At 43.7% G+C, this 15,771-nt stretch overlaps 2 protein-coding genes across 3 annotated transcripts in view; one reads left to right on the top strand and one right to left on the bottom strand.

Annotated features, from left to right (window-relative positions):
* Nucleotides 1-7,206, bottom strand: part of LOC147185845 (NBAS subunit of NRZ tethering complex-like) — an 86,298-nt gene extending 79,092 nt beyond the window's left edge. Inside the window, exons 1-8 of the mRNA XM_086104472.1 lie at nucleotides 7,098-7,206; nucleotides 6,674-6,725; nucleotides 6,479-6,515; nucleotides 6,079-6,156; nucleotides 5,779-5,826; nucleotides 5,041-5,084; nucleotides 2,453-2,586; nucleotides 1,431-1,564 (exon numbers count right to left, since the gene is read on the bottom strand). Coding sequence (XP_085960598.1) covers nucleotides 1,431-1,564; nucleotides 2,453-2,586; nucleotides 5,041-5,084; nucleotides 5,779-5,826; nucleotides 6,079-6,156; nucleotides 6,479-6,515; nucleotides 6,674-6,725; nucleotides 7,098-7,190 — 620 coding nt within the window. The 5' untranslated portion in view covers nucleotides 7,191-7,206. The remainder of the gene's footprint in view (nucleotides 1-1,430; nucleotides 1,565-2,452; nucleotides 2,587-5,040; nucleotides 5,085-5,778; nucleotides 5,827-6,078; nucleotides 6,157-6,478; nucleotides 6,516-6,673; nucleotides 6,726-7,097) is intronic.
* A 539-nt stretch (nucleotides 7,207-7,745) lies between these two features.
* LOC147185844 (ATP-dependent RNA helicase DDX1-like) lies at nucleotides 7,746-15,247 on the top strand. 2 transcript variants are annotated; one of them, XM_086104464.1, is made up of 26 exons: nucleotides 7,746-7,816; nucleotides 7,908-7,959; nucleotides 8,055-8,118; nucleotides 8,463-8,492; nucleotides 8,566-8,662; nucleotides 8,901-8,948; nucleotides 9,044-9,127; nucleotides 9,407-9,490; nucleotides 9,583-9,659; nucleotides 9,753-9,825; nucleotides 10,710-10,786; nucleotides 10,879-10,993; nucleotides 11,071-11,209; nucleotides 11,341-11,401; nucleotides 11,481-11,579; nucleotides 11,666-11,755; nucleotides 11,843-12,031; nucleotides 12,196-12,247; nucleotides 12,326-12,472; nucleotides 12,545-12,636; nucleotides 12,714-12,786; nucleotides 12,918-12,990; nucleotides 13,066-13,108; nucleotides 14,402-14,497; nucleotides 14,595-14,715; nucleotides 14,879-15,247. In XM_086104464.1, the coding sequence occupies exons 1-26, from the start codon at nucleotides 7,801-7,803 to the stop codon at nucleotides 15,007-15,009; spliced, it is 2,223 nt and encodes a 740-aa protein (XP_085960590.1). In that variant the 5' UTR covers nucleotides 7,746-7,800; the 3' UTR covers nucleotides 15,010-15,247. The 2 variants fall into 2 exon arrangements, with proteins under 2 accessions (XP_085960590.1, XP_085960589.1); XM_086104463.1 differs by having other exon boundaries at nucleotides 9,404-9,490.
* The last annotated feature ends 524 nt before the right edge of the window (nucleotides 15,248-15,771 follow it).

Raw genomic sequence — 15,771 nt, 5'->3', positions numbered from 1 at the left:
CTGCACATTCCTGCCACGACTTAATTCTCGATTTACACACACGCGTTGACGTGCAGTGAAAGCCTCAAATAATTGAAACATTTTCCCGGCATTCGGCATGGCGGAAAAAGGGGTGCGCAAAGCCACCCAGACTTACATGCAACGTCTCCACTAATGCTTGATCAAAACGAGGCTGAATTCAAAAGGCAAGGCTTTCACACTTGCTCTGCGGAAAAGCACGCACGAAGGGATTAGCTTCAATGCGTGCCTCACTAAAACGATGTCGGACGCTGAAATGCACATTCACGTGTACATGTTTCGTTCGTGCCGGCTGTCCGAACGTCATTCGAGCACATGCGTGTGGACATTTCTCTCCATAATGTGACATTAGACATGAGTGAAAGAATTTCACGTAACGTAAGTGCGCTTAAATGGGACCTCAACCCAAAAATGTTGTGATGTCATTTTCAGTGGAAAGCAATTGGTAAAAATGGCCGCCCCATGAAATGGCTAAAAACAGGTGGATTTTGCTGCGTAATTCATATTCCACACACGTAATATTCACCAGAATGTCGTGTTTAGACTAGTGAGGGCACATCCCACAAATTATTGTCAAGAGTCAAGGGTTGACTTTCCTTTTATACTGGCAAAGGTATAGGACAGAACTCTATAAAGGCCGTGGACAAGAAAAATCTAACGATGAGTTCCGGCAACGGAAATTGTCGTCAACTGCAGTATTTTTTATTTATTTATTTTTAAATGGGAATGGGCGGAGATGCAGATGACAGCACTGTGTCTCTTTTGGAGGACATCATGACTCGATGACAGTGACATTTTTCAAGGTCATCAAGGTGGTATTTGACTGACAGATGAGTGGGGCGTGGTTTCGGTACATTCTGTAAACATGGCCTGGCTTTATTTTTTTTTTCGTTCCTTACAGTTTCCTTTCATTTCTATAATTTAATGAGAAATTACCCCGGCCAGACTTAGGACACTCTTGTCGATGTTTTTGGCAGGTTTCCCAGTACTCTTTGTCTTCATAGTGGCACAGCGCTCAATTGAGGAAAACCGGCTGGAATGTCAGTGACAACACTAAAAGTCTGGTGGTGGCTGCTTTTTGATTGACGTCTAAAGAGGTGCGCTGTCAGCTGAAGGCAAGCTAGTCAACAGCAAACACTATATGAAGCCTTTGAGAAAGATAACAATGCTCTGCTTTCAACTTGGCTGCGGGAGAGGGACAAAAATCATAGGAATAGCCGTAAAGGAATGTACCACCCTGTGAATCCGAGTTTCTTTGAGATTTTGCCTTTTTTTTCCAAATTGAGGTGTTTGAAAAAACTGATAGCCCCCTACAGCATCAAAGTTGCCCTTCCCTCTCCTCGGTGGGAAAATAGGTTTGTCTATACTGTGGATTTTCACCTATCGTGTGTCAATCAAAAGTGCCCACTCACCTGACCAGGTAGCTCTTGAGCCCACCCCCGTACGTAATGACCAGCAGCTCGGCCGACCACTGAGCGCCGCCTGTGTACTGGAGGAAGATGAGGCCCGCTACGGCACTGTTGAAATCCCCGGGGAAACTCAGCTCCTGGTGGGGGGACATGAGAAGATGACGGTCAACGGGAATATTCAGCCGATGAGATGTTTTGATTGAGACTGTGCATGAAAGCAGCCACAAAATATGAAGATCACAAAGGAGTGCGATTCTTTTGCCTGCGACGGGGTGGATAGGAAGACGATATGAGCGAAAACGAGGACGAAAATGCTAATATGTGGCAGTAAAGCATGGAGTGGAATGGATGGACTGGATACGAGTCATCGAACGATGGGGGGTGGGGGGGTGACTGAAGGATAAGAAGGATGGAGGGAGGATCGAGAGAGGCTTGAAGGAGTACCAAGTGAAGTGTGTGACACATTAAAAATGGAGGGCCGTGAGATGGGACTGAAGAATAGACGACGGGGAAAAAAATGTGAACAAAAAGGAAGGATGAAAGTTATATGAGAAGACGACGGGTGAAGTTGGCATGTCGCGCGACTAAGACATTTTGTCAATGTAAGAAAAGCGGCTTTTTTCCCCCCCTCTCTCATTTGGGATCAATTTTATGATCTCTGCAACAAAAAGAATTTCTATTGGGCCTGCCGTGGCATAGAAATGACAAAAGATGAGATAATGTGTCATTCCATGTCAAAATGGAAATAAATGGGTGGGGGGGTGGGGGGGCATTGTGTGGCCGCCACCATCCCCTGCCCTCAAACCTATTGAGAACCAAGGGAGCAAGTACATTGCCGAAGGGGCAGGTGCGGAAGGAGGCCCAGCTTGTCTGTGAAATTTAGGTTTGTAAACCACTGTAATGATGAACATTTGTCACTAGATGGAGACGTTGCATCGACTTCACACTTGTTGCTTCACAAAAAGCTCTTTGTTTTGGTCAGAAACTGGTTTATGCGAACACGTGCGGGGTGTGGGTGCAATTACCGGCGGGATGACAAACAGCTCGCTGCCCATAAGGTCGAAGAGGCGAACCGTGCCCGTGCTGTCAGCGAAGGCCAGCAGGGCGCAGTCGTGGCTCCACGCCACCCGCCGCCATTGGGGGTTGGGGTCCTTTGGCACTGCAGAAGAAAGCGTGATCATATTTTACGATAACAGCACTCTGGGCGTTTCTTGTGTCGCATGAGCTGGCTGAGCAAATGCGTATGTGGGCCCTGGTGGGCAACGCGGTCAACAAATAAAAGATGACAGATGACGAGACTTTGAGAACAAGAGACACGGAGGAGACAAATGGACACGGCAGGTGACAAACAATAAATCTGACACCTGCCAGGGTGAGTGAGGGCCTTTGCCTCAAATTACTCCAGAGGACACTGAAAAGGTGGAAATTGCACACCTTCAAGACTGAGGCAGAGCTTTGTGAATGCATCATTTGCAAAGGCTCGGGGACATTTCATTAGGCACACCCGCATGACTACTTAACAGAATTCTGAACTTTATTATAAACTAAGAGTTGAATGTTGCACAGTTACAAAAAAAAAAAAAAAAAGCAACTTGTCACAGTTTGAAGGTACAGGTAGTTGACTGATAGATTACACTGGAAGGCGTTTTTAGTTTAATACTGCCACCTGGTGACATTTTAGAGGTACTCTTGGAAATCATTTCAACAGGGAAAAATGTCCTTTTTGTGGCGAAATAATTACCGACGTAATGGAAAGACTTAAACAATTTGTGCATCGTGATTAATTGATTGCAGATCCTCGTGATGTGCGCAAATTGACTACCAGCGGGCAGTATAATACAGTCATGCGGGCACAAAAGATCAGAGGTGGTCAAACATTTACGCTGAAGAGCCACAGCTGATTTTTTACAGCGGATATATGGGTCAGGTTATTTGTCAAGGAGGGTACTTTTTTTAACTCATTATCTTTGTTGAAGGCATCACTTTTTAATCTGTCCATGTACAGCAAGGGTGGCCAACCAGTCAGAGACTAAGAGCCAATTTTTTTACTGTGTTACTGCAAGGAGCCACACACACACACACGCACACACACACACACACACACACCCTCACACACGCATGCATGCACACACACAATTTTTTGCCCAAAGATCGACTTTTGGAGCGACATTTGATGGCGGTGCGGGCACCCGCAGCGGCTCCTCTCGCTCCTGAGTAATGTAATTTCATCTGTGCTGTATGTTGCACATGTTGCACATTTGACAATAAAGTTGACTTGACTTGACCAACCTCCCGCGATCGGATCGTGCACGTGCAAGCATATGAACACACACACACACACACGCGCACACGACCATGCACTCGCGCACATATGCATGCACGCCACGACAGCAACAGCCTGAGCGCCCGAACATAAATGAAACCTAAAGACACAAACACACAAATTAGCTTAGCACATAGCGCCGCTGTCTGTGCATGAGCGGTGATTCAGTCATCTGATTGGTTGCCCTCTATGTCAATCAAGTAAGGGGATTGGTGATAGGCTGACGTAGTACGTTCGATGTATTAAGCACCGTTGTTTTAATGGCAGCGCCATCACCGAGGCGTTTTCGACAATATTCGTGTGAAAGCCCGGGAGCCGCATTGAACCAGCCAAAGAGCTGCATGCGGCTCCCGAGCCGTGGGTTGGCCACCCCTGATGTGCAGTATTTCTGTCATTTGATTGCGCAGGGGTACCTAATGTTGGGGGCGATGGCAAGCATCAAAACCGCACCGATGTCCTCTCTTCTAGCTCCCTTTTCAATCTTTTCTTCCTATTCCACCCTCATCCTGCCACCCCACCCCACGCCATTATGTATTACACGCGCTATCCGCTACTGAGAGGGACTCCATTTCCACATAAATGGCTTTTTTAGCCCAAAAACACGTGGGTGGAAGTCGGGGAGGAAAATCCGCCAAGCGCGCCTTCCATGTAAAGAAGCTTCATTTATCACAGCTCAACAGCCATGAATTATGTAAGCGAGCAGGCGGGGCGATGACGGACTTTAGGTAAGGCGGGAGCGCGCGTGCACAAGAATGCCAACGCCAATGCACTGAGAAGAGGCAAATGCTTAAAGGGGAAAAAAAGAAAATATATATATCCTGCTATTTTGTGGGCATTAGAATGCAACGAAGACAATCAAAACGACACAACGGGAGACGTATTCGAGCAATGTTTTTGAACTGCTTGTTTACGCTGAGTTGCGTCTCTGGAGTGCTACTGAACGTTGATAGATTGTGATGTAATACTGCCGATGGGTAAAATAATCGCAGCCACAAAGGGTTTCTCCATCCACGGCTTGTCAGCTAGGCTGAGTGAAGATGAGCACGTTGCGTGGACACGCACACAGCATTCAAGAGGGGCTTCATTTTTCACTATTTTGAAACCTCTTTGAGAGGAGACTTTTTTTTTTCTTTTTTTAACACTCAAATTTGGCCGGGTTGCCAACAAGACTCTTTTCTGTGCTGGGTCAAATGAAGAGGATGTTTATTTTCACTTGACAGGGAATTTGGCAATGCGAAAACATAGGTAACAAGCAAAACATGATGTTAATTAGGACTAAGTGACACTTACCTTGGCACTTCCCAATAACTGAGCCAAAGTCATCTCTAACAGATCTGAAAAGAAAAAAAGCAATGGTGAACACACACACACACAGACACACACACCAACTTGTGTGTTTTAACACACTGAGTGGAACGATGGACGCAGAAGAGAGGCTGGCAGACTTGACCTTCGTCCGACCACGTGCCCCCGCAGCGGCTCAAAGTGGAGGCTTTCCAATAAAGGCTGTGATTTTAACAACAGTCCAGCGGTGCCCCAGCTCAGCTTTTTATCAATTACAGCTAACAACATTCAGCCACAAGGTTCATTTTTGCCACTCAACTGGGTTTTATTCATAGAGCACTTTAAAACAACCATTGCTGCATACAAAGTGCTGTGGACTGGAGTGACAAACAATCATAGCGAAACAAAAACAAATTAATACCCGTATCTTTTATCACTGAAGATGTTTCAACCTTTAATTAATCACTCAATAAATCAATTAGTCTCATAAAACTTAGTTCCAAAATGTTGTTACTTATCTCTGTGCTTCTTTGCAATATCCGATCTGGCCTTCAAAGTCTTTCTCCCAAAGTCTATCTTTGTGGGCTGAATTGTGTTATTCACACAACTGGGGTGTACCGAAGTACATTGACCCAATAGTTATAATGCCAATGATTTTCATCGCAATAAAGACTCCGTCCTAAATAGATAAGTATACGAAGACCGCTTATGTTGTGACGGTTTGAGACGGGCCCCGGGAATTACCTGATCTCCACACATTGGTCCTGAACCACCGCAAGGAGCTTGCCGTTACTGCAGAGTAAAAAAAACAACCAAAAAAAAAAAACATGAGGGGCATAAAATGACAATTAGTGGAGGGGTCCTTGTTGAAGACAAGGATATTAAACATATTCAAGACGATTGCAGAGAGACAGAATCAAATAAGCCGCGTCGAGTGCCTTAAACTAATGGACGACGACGGCAGCCGGATCCATTAACAATCAAAAAAAAAAAGAAACATTGTGTGGTTACCACAAGATCATGAGCTAGCGTATGTGCGTGTACCTGGCCAGCACCAGCTGCCAGCCAATCTGCTTGTTCACTAGTCGCAGGAGGCCGAGCGGCAGAGAAGAGCTGGAGGGACTGGAAGTGACAGCATCCAAAACGTCACAACATTGAAAAGAAACACATTCCTTGATGAGACAGCACTTGCAGAACGGCAACCTTCACAATGTCTTTAGCTATCATCGCAAAAACAAAATTACACTACAAAAAAGCTGAGGGCCGCGCTTAGATAGCCTTGTTTTCAACCTTTTATTGGAAAATCACAACTTTTATTCTCGCAGTCAACATTTTCTTTTTGATGCGACCCAAGCACTGCTTCATGATTTTATTAAATATTATCAATTTTGGAAATACTCATTTCAAAACGATTTTATCATATTTTCTTTTTTATTAAAATTACCTGTACCACAAATAGTGCAGGATGATGCGAAATGGCCCTGGAAGAAAAGAAAAGGAAGGCATCACTTAGCACACACACGTCTAACCACATTAAGACAAAACACTTAAACTACACAGCATGCAAAGCAAGTCGATCAGCAAATAAATTTTACATCTATGTCACTTTCAACCAAAAGTGAGCGACAAGGTGCCTTACCTGTCACTGCTTTTGCTACAAGGGAGGTATTTTGTTCCTTGTTGCCTCGTAGCTGCAAAAACAAGACAATTAAAGACGTGTTTGTATGTCATTTAATGGCATATTTATAGAATTATAGTGTGTCTTTCATGACTCTTTGCTATGAATGGCACCAAATGGACCTGAGACTGCCTCGTTAGAGGAGTGCAGCATCCATCAGTAAAAAAAAAAGTTAATCAATTCTCACAAGTGTGTTTTATGACCAATAAGTGGTTAGAAAAGGGAAAAACTATTTTGATAGACATGAAGTTAGAGAATATTTAGGCTACGTGGCTCCGCATTGGCTTGAGCACCACGTCACTATTTGACGTTGCAGCTCCTTTTCTGGGGTAACAGCGGCAAAAAAATGCGCGACATTTTATGTTGGAAAAGGCAGCCGACTAACCTGAGTGTCAGTCTCTGCAGGCCATTCGGTAAGAACGAGTAAATCGTACAAAATGTTCTCATCTTCGCCTTCGAGAACGCTTTCGTCCGCCATGTTGACTGACTGCAAAGCACAGCTGTCATAGTTGATTACGGCAACTCGCGAGGGACTAAAATGTAAAAAGTAATCCTTTCGTATTTTACGTCAATACTTGTTATCTTTGATTTTATTAAAATAATGGGAAAGGAATATTGCTTCTGTTAAATTTGTATCATACTTTACACTTCGATATTTCTCACGAGTGAAGCCATTTCATATCCCATCTTCAATCCTAATTTTTCCTTCGGCTTTTCGCAGATTTTTTCCGTAACGATTCTTTTAAAAACAAGACATTATGTAGCGCTTTTCACTACGATAATTGTTTTTTTCATTGTCAATGACTGCCTATCTCTTAATTTATAAAAAATATTCAACCATAAAGTCCCTGTCATTCAATTTGAGTTTACATTTCTTTTTTTATAATTTCAGTTATATTGCTTTAATCAAACACTATCACGACAGATTTGATTTAAGATTTGTTTTGATCCTATATAAATTGTGCAACGTTTAAATACTATCACGGAACCATAATGACAGTGCTGTTTCCTTTCGATCCGCAAAAGAAAAAAAAGTGCATGCGTGTTGAGTCGTGTACACTTACATCCGGCAGGTTTTCGAACCAATAATGGCTGCCTTTTCTGGTGAGTTTTAACTTCATAAATGACCACAAAATTAAACGCAACGTGTTTTATTGGTGTGATTTTCATTGTGAATTAACGTCGTGTTGTGTAGAAATGGGCGTTATGCCCGAAATCGCGCAGGCTGTGGAGGAAATGGACTGGCTGTAAGTCACTTGTTGTTTGATAACCTTTGCACATTAATTGCTGTCTATGTCAAGTGAATCAGAAATGTGCTTTTGTTGCCATGATTTCATGTCAGGCTTCCGACTGACATCCAAGCTGAGTCGATTCCGTTGATTCTCGGCGGAGGAGATGTACTCATGGTGAGCCTGTCAACATTTCGCAGTTGTGGGCCGTGCATTCCGAAAAACGTATTTGTGCTACGTGCATCTTTTGGAGAGTTGGGGATTGATATTTATCTATAAATATATTTTGCAACATACAGGATGCTCACCAAAGGTGCTGATTATTGAATGCATTAAGGTGTGCAGACAGTAAAACAACATTGTACAACAAGTTCGAGATTAGCTTGACTATGACTATTGCAACGCATTGAGACTGAAATCTGATTGGACATACAAATCTAACAAACACGTGGTTAGTTGCAACAAGGATAGTATTTAAGATATCCTTGATAGTATCTTTTTTTTCTCTCCCTTACTTGAAGGCAGCAGAAACTGGTAGCGGTAAAACTGGAGTGAGTATGGACCTTAATTTAATTTGTCAAAGGTTGTACGAGCTGTATGATATGAAACGTTTGTGATTGGCAGGCTTTCAGCATTCCTGTCATTCAGATTGTGCATGAAACGCTGACCGACCAGCAGCAGGGCAAAAAAGGCAGAGCCAACATCAAAACGGGCGGAGCTGGTGAGCGTCTTTATAACGTAGTCACGTGACTGAGAAAAGTTCCAGGGGACATGTCGTGAAAAGTTGACTGAAATAACTGAAAGTTCAAATCTCAGGATTAAGGATAAGTGTGAAATGAACACACATGCTTGGAATTGTGTGTGTGTGGGGGGGTCTCATTTCTCATGTCTCATTTGAACTGTATCTTATTGAGCTCTGTTGGTGATTTATAATGCTGATATGGTGCCTTCTTTGTCAGTCTTCAACAATTGGCAGATCAACCCATACGACCGGAGCGCTGCATTCGGTAAGAAGAGCATTAAAAAATAAAAATTTTAAAAATTGCAAACGTTCAACACTACACTACTTTTTGAAATTCCCATATTTGTCGCCTCATCTTAGCGATCGGGCCGGACGGACTGTGCTGCCAGAGCCGAGAGTTTAAGGAATGGCACGGCTCCCGCTCCACCAAGGGTGTTACCAAAGGTAAGCCATTGCCGTGCAACCTCTGGAGGTTGAACACAATCCGCTCCAGGGACGCTTTACTAATAAGGGCTAATGGAGTGTGGATGTTCCCAATGCTAGCTAGCTTCAAAACAAGTCTGCCACAACGTACAACGCATCATCTAGATTTCAGACTCTTCAACAAACGATAATACAGTAAAACATACGATTTTGAACGTGTTTGCTGTTGAAGGTATTATTATACTGTGCATAATCAATCAATCGATCAATGCGTTGTCACGTGTGCGGTTGTGCAAGCAGGGAAATACTACTACGAGGTCTCATGTCACGACCAAGGGCTGTGTCGCATCGGCTGGTCCACCACCCAGGCAGCTCTCGACTTAGGTAAACTTTCCCCCCCCCCCCAACAAAACCAACTTAAAATTATCATTAGAATTTATTTTGCTTGACGATGTCTTTTTTTCCTTCCTCCGTAGGAACCGACAAGTACGGGTTTGGTTTTGGCGGAACCGGGAAGAAATCGAACAATAAGCAATTTGACAGCTACGGCGAGGTGAAACACCAAATTTGCATTCAGTGCGTTGGCGTTGCACGCGGTTAAAAATATATATAAAAAAAAAAAAATTGGGTTTTTTTTTTTTTGCAGGAGTTCACCATGCATGACACAATCGGATGCTTCCTTGACATGGACAAAGGCCACATTTCCTTCTCCAAAAATGGTATTATTATTATTATTATTAAGGTTATAAACTGTCTTGTCATGATAGTATTTCATATGATAATGCTCAGTTGTGGAAGGTATTAAAAATGACTATTTTGGTTGCACTGCTTTGCATCAACGTGAGAGCTGTCCCTCATATCATCCCCTATTGTAACTACAAATTTCAGCTACGTTATACAGTATTTAAATTATTAACTAATTTTGTTAGTAAGTGATTTTGTATTTTTTTAAACGCAAAATAAGATTTCTTGACCAATTCAAACTATTCCAACCTCAAGCAGTTCAGTTAATTTCAATTCCACCAATGACTGAACATTTCAAAATAAAAGCCCAAAATTAAGAGATTTTTTTTTTTGTCCACATCTACATTGTAAATTTCCCCAGTGTAGGACAAATAAAGGATATCTTATCTTATACCTTCAACTGTCATTTTAAAACAGACCATTGTAGGATTCTCTTTTGTTTAGGTCAACATTTAAAAGGAACTTGCCGAGCAGACCCTCAACAACGTAACGCAGTTCAAAAAATACGTGGTCAGCCCCAAACTCAGGTGCCACGCAAATCTTTCTTCTTTTTTTTTTTGCTCCCTCACTACTTTTCCTTGAAGCGCAATGCAAATAGCTGACCAGTAGATGTCCCCATCGCTCCAGTAAAAATGTGACTTTTCATTTTTTTGGGCAGGGAGTTGCTGGTGATCGGCGGCGTGGCTGCCAAGGCCAAATCGTGCTAAATTCCCATTCAGCAGTTCCATGAAATTTAATTAGAACTTTCGTTAGATTGCACAAGGGTATCTAATGTTGTGTCCGGTAAGTGAATCCGTATTTTAAAATGTAAAAGGACTCACCCAGTTTGGTGTTATGTGCTTGTTTCCAAATCAACCAGGTAATGATCTGGGTTTGGCTTTCGAGATCCCTCAAAATCTCAGGAATCAGCCCTTCTTTGCGTCCTGTGTACTCAAGGTATTGATTAACACATTTAATATTGGTCATGATAAACACAAACGAGGTCAACTCACAACATCGAAAATGCCATTTTTGTGTGTGTGCGGCAGAATGCTGAGCTGAAATTCAACTTTGGCGGGGAGGACTTCAAATATTCGCCCAAGAGCGGCTTTGTCGCCTTGGATCAAGCACCAGACGCCCATACGGTCACGTCTTCGCAGACAGGTTCATATTTTTCCAATTAAAAACTGTCTGCTGCACTGAGAATGATCGTCACCGTGAATTTGGTTTGTTTGTGGCAGGGACTGCCAAAGTAAGTCAGGCGAAAGGGTCCAGCAACGCCCCCAAGGCGCTGATCATCGAGCCGTCCAAGGAACTTGCCGAGCAGACCCTCAACAACGTAACGCAGTTCAAAAAATACGTGGTCAGCCCCAAACTCAGGTGCCACGCAAATCTTTCTTCTTTTTTTTTTTGCTCCCTCACTACTTTTCCTTGAAGCGCAATGCAAATAGCTGACCAGTAGATGTCCCCATCGCTCCAGTAAAAATGTGACTTTTCATTTTTTTGGGCAGGGAGTTGCTGGTGATCGGCGGCGTGGCTGCCAAGGAGCAAATGTCCGCTCTGGAGCAAGGTGTACGTACCCGCCACCTAACTTGAGTTGCAGTGGACTTCCTATTCCTGCCTTTTCAATTGGTGTCCCCTCCCTTTTTAGGTGGACATTGTGGTGGGGACCCCCGGTAGACTGGATGACCTCATATCCACCGGAAAGCTCAGCCTGTCCCAAGTCCGCTTTCTGGTCCTTGACGAATGTGTACGGATGATCCAGAATCCTTTTTGGATGATTTTGGTTTGCGGTTGTTCACAACTGATCCGCCACGCTTGAATTGTCGTCTCCAGGATGGCCTCTTGACAGCGGGCTACACGGACTTCATCAACAGAATCCATAATCAGATCCCTCAAGTGACGTCTGATGGAAAACGGCTGCAGGTACTGAGAGGGGGGGGGATCTGCAAAAACGGGCCTCGACCAGGTATTACACAATTTGATCGTCACGTTTAAGATGGCTGGGTGCAGGTGATCGTGTGCTCGGCCACGCTCCACTCGTTCGATGTGAAGAAACTGTCGGAGCGCATCATGCACTTCCCCACCTGGGTGGACCTGAAGGGCGAGGACTCGGTGCCCGAGACCGTGCACCACGTGGTCGTGCCTGTCAACCCCAAGGCCGACCGCCTCTGGGAGCGGCTGGGCAAGAACCACGTCCGGGTCAGTTGGGGGTATTTACAGTCAGCTGTCCCCCCCCCGTCCCCCATTTCTCAATGGTCGTGTTTTCTTGTATCCTTTGCATTTCCTTTTCCACTGTAGCCCGTTTAGGCAGCAAACTGTAACTGAGTTTTTTTTTTTGTGTGTGTGCTTTGCCGTTGTGCTAGACTGATGAGGTCCATGCCAAAGATAACACCAGACCAGGGGGCAACTCAGCCGGTGAGTTTAGGAACATTTCTACATAGCATACTGCACTTGATCCAAGGATATGTCAATGTAGCATTTTGCGTCTGCCAGAAATGTGGTCCGAGGCCATCAAGGTGCTGAAAGGCGAGTACACGGTGAGGGCTGTCAAAGAGCACAAAATGGACCAGGCCATCATCTTCTGCCGCACCAAGATAGACTGTGACAACATGGAGCAATACTTTATCCAGCAGGGAGGAGGTAAGAAAATACAATAAAAAAGCTTGGGTGTTTTTTTTTTTTTTTAATTATAAAATCGTCACTTTCCGTCAGGTCCCGACAGTAAAAACCACCAGTTTTCCTGTGTGTGTCTTCACGGCGATCGCAAGCCCCACGAGAGGAAGAACAACTTGGACCGCTTCAAGGTCAAGGAAGAACTTGCAAAACGAGCGCCCAATGTTTTTAATGTTGTTCAAGATTTGAAGTCATCTTGTGTCCTCAGAGAAAAGAAGTGAGGCTTCTGATCTGCACCGACGTCGCCGCCAGAGGGATTGACATCCGAGGGGTTCCTTACGGTAGCGCCGATTCAGACGTATTATATAAGGCCGACTCAACTGCAGCCCGTTCAGCCAACAATTTGTGTTCAAAAATGAAGAATGAGCTACTTTTTTCGGTTTACATCTTAAACTGTACTCCATTTTTGCAGTGATTAACGTCACCCTGCCAGATGAGAAGCAGAACTACGTCCACCGTATCGGCCGAGTGGGTCGAGCAGAGAGGTGAGGAGTTTAACGGGTATATTTGTCGATTATTTAATGGATCTTCAAAGTTGTATTTCCTTTTTCAACATACAGAATGGGGTTGGCCATCTCATTGGTTGCCATGGAGAAAGAGAAGGTAAAGTTTCCTCAAGTTTCTTTTTTTTTTTTTCTTTTCCACATTGGCCAGTATTTTAATTTCTCCCGCTGCTCATCTAGGCAGCAGTTTCGCATGCATTTAATAATATTTAGGCTGAGTTCTTATTGTTTGATCGACGTTGTCTTGACTTTTACTACAGCCCGTTTGGCAGAATTGAGCACGTTTGAAATAGTTAACTATTGTAAGCTCGTGGTAAAGGCATACTGTCAGAGATGTTCGCTCAGGAAGAGATTGTCTTTGCTGCCGGCAGAAGGCGCAGTTTTCTATGAAGCCACTCAGTGTGCGCTTCTCACTGACACCTGACCTCTGCAGCCTCTGCCGGCTTTTTATTGATCGTGTATGCAAATTACAAGTGTTATATCAGAAAAACGCTCCCTTCTTCATTTACATGTCACGCCTCTCAGCCCAGTCCACCCATACGCCCCTAAGTGGGCACCCGGAGGCCAAAACATCTCTCGGTATAAACAATGGGTAGATTTCACATGAATTTAGACACTGTAACAAACTCAAGGACATCTTTTCGTGCTGCCCACCCGAAGTTGAACCTTCCTGTCTGTACTATCAGTTAACAAGGCCTCAGTTTCATTCAGCTCAAGTTGGCCCTTTTTTCTGTGTGCTCTAAACACACGCGTTCGAGGTCAATCATGCATACAACAAAATGAAACTTTTAAACATGATAACTTTGAGTTTGTGTATACTCTATCATATACCTGTACATATAGCGTATTTGAATCAAATGCTATTTTTCGTTGGAATTGTTCCTAAACTAAAGTACCGTTTTCACCTGCCTATTTGTGATTCACTACTTGCCTAATAACGTTCGTGATTTTTTTTTTCTCGCCACCATTGATCACTGGTTTTGTGCTCTATCTACAAACGTGAACAAGATGGTGTCAATACAAACTATGTTGAAGTGAGAGGAGGATCTCCAACGAGAGGCTAAAGCCCTGCCTAATAATATAGTGTTTTGGCTCCATCCTGTGTCATCTGCAAGCAATTCGAAACGTCTATTCGGAAACGACGACAGAAATCTAGTAATTCCACAAATAGCTTCCCGTTTTCTTGTTCGTTTCCACTGCAGCCCCTTTAGAGAGGACTTACTATTTATAGTGAACTTTCTTTTCCCCCTCTAATGTTCTAAATGATACTGCGCCTTTTTGTCTCCTCCCATATACTTTGTGTCTCAATTCCTTCAGTAGCCCATTTGAGCAGCAATTTATCATTTTTATTGCTTATTCTTTTGGCAACGGATTGTTATATTTGCGGCGACAGGTGTGGTACCACGTCTGCCCAAACCGAGGCAGAGGCTGCTACAACACACGGCTCAAGCAGGATGGAGGCTGCACCATTTGGTACAATGAGAAAGAGGTGACTGGCGCCCTCGCATTCAAAAATCTTTCACTTGTTGTTCTTGTTTTGTTGTTGTGACAGTCGGCATTGTCTGTTCTCACCTTTTGAATCGCAGCTCCTGTCAGAAATCGAGGAACACCTCAAGTGCACCATCACCCAGTGCGAGCCCGACATCAAGGTACCCGTGGACGACTTTGACGGGAAGGTCACTTATGGTCAACGCAGGACACTGGGAGGTACGGGTTTCATAGTCCTGTGTCCAAACTGGCCATCAGAATAGAATAACGTTTCATGGGGAAGAAAAAAAAAACCCCATTAGATTTGAAGTTGTGTTTCTGAAGTTTACACCTTGCTGTACCTTGTGTCGTATTTACTGCCGCTGCTGCTTTGTGGTCCTAGGTGGCAACTACAAGGGTCACGTGGACGTGCTGGCCCCGACGGTGCAAGAGCTGGCCAACCTGGAGAGAGAGGCCCAGACGTCTTTTCTCCACCTCGGATACTTGCCCAACCAGCTCTTCAAAGCCTTCTGAACAGAGCTCGGTTGAAGCTACCGAATGCATGCTCACCATCCATCTGCAGCACTTTGGAGTGGCTCCCATGTCCAGGCCTGAGTTGTGCAGTTATCAAAAAGAACACTAACATTAAGAAACATATTTTGTTTTGCATATACAATTTGGCTGAATAGGTTCGAATATTTTGTGAGAAATTGCCTGCAGTTATTTTGATGCCTGCGTTTTCTTTTCTGAAATAAACTGTGGTGAGCACTAAGTGACCAGTCATTACTTGTATTGTAGACTTAAAACAATAGTATGCTCAAGTTACTTTTGTCAAAGTCTTAGGCAAAGAGCTTCTTCAGTCGTCTAAACTGGCTTTGAAATATATCCAATAGTTCATAAGTCCTAGTTTCAATGATGTTTGAAAGAAAATACAATTCTATGTAACTGGCGCCTTTAATGGGTGCAATTGAAACTTTTCTTGTCTCAACCATTGAACAACTAGTCGAATTGTTTTTATACATACTGTATATATGTACAGAACATGGTAAATTTTGCAACTCGTGTTACATTTCATTGTATTGCATGGTGACGTAATGTCAAGCTAGCTGACCTCACTTGACTTTTTTTTTTCTACGCTTTGATTTTAATCACAAAGAAAACATTTAACCACTAACTCTTGTGTGCATCACTCTAGCTAAAATCTATAGTTGATTTCACTCGGTCGTAAAGCGAGCGCCCCCGTATCGTGACACGGGACAATTTACGTTGAAAATCTAAGGGGGAAGTTAAGCACGA

The sequence above is a fragment of the Hippocampus guttulatus genome, chromosome 23 (assembly GCF_054856545.1).
Source record: "Hippocampus guttulatus isolate MCC_2025c chromosome 23, RoL_Hgut_1.0, whole genome shotgun sequence".
In the NCBI taxonomy this organism is placed as follows: Eukaryota; Metazoa; Chordata; class Actinopteri; order Syngnathiformes; family Syngnathidae; genus Hippocampus; species Hippocampus guttulatus.
This window is presented reverse-complemented; position numbering and strand designations above follow the sequence as displayed.

What these genes read in the sequence shown, in the direction of transcription:
- LOC147185844 (XM_086104463.1), top strand. An exon ending in GTGGTCAGCCCCAAACTCAG is followed by an intron (nt 11,210 to 11,340) that starts GTGCCACGCAAA and finishes TTTTTTGGGCAG; the next exon opens with GGAGTTGCTGGTGATCGGCG. An exon ending in CGAGTGGGTCGAGCAGAGAG is followed by an intron (nt 12,991 to 13,065) that starts GTGAGGAGTTTA and finishes TTCAACATACAG; the next exon opens with AATGGGGTTGGCCATCTCAT.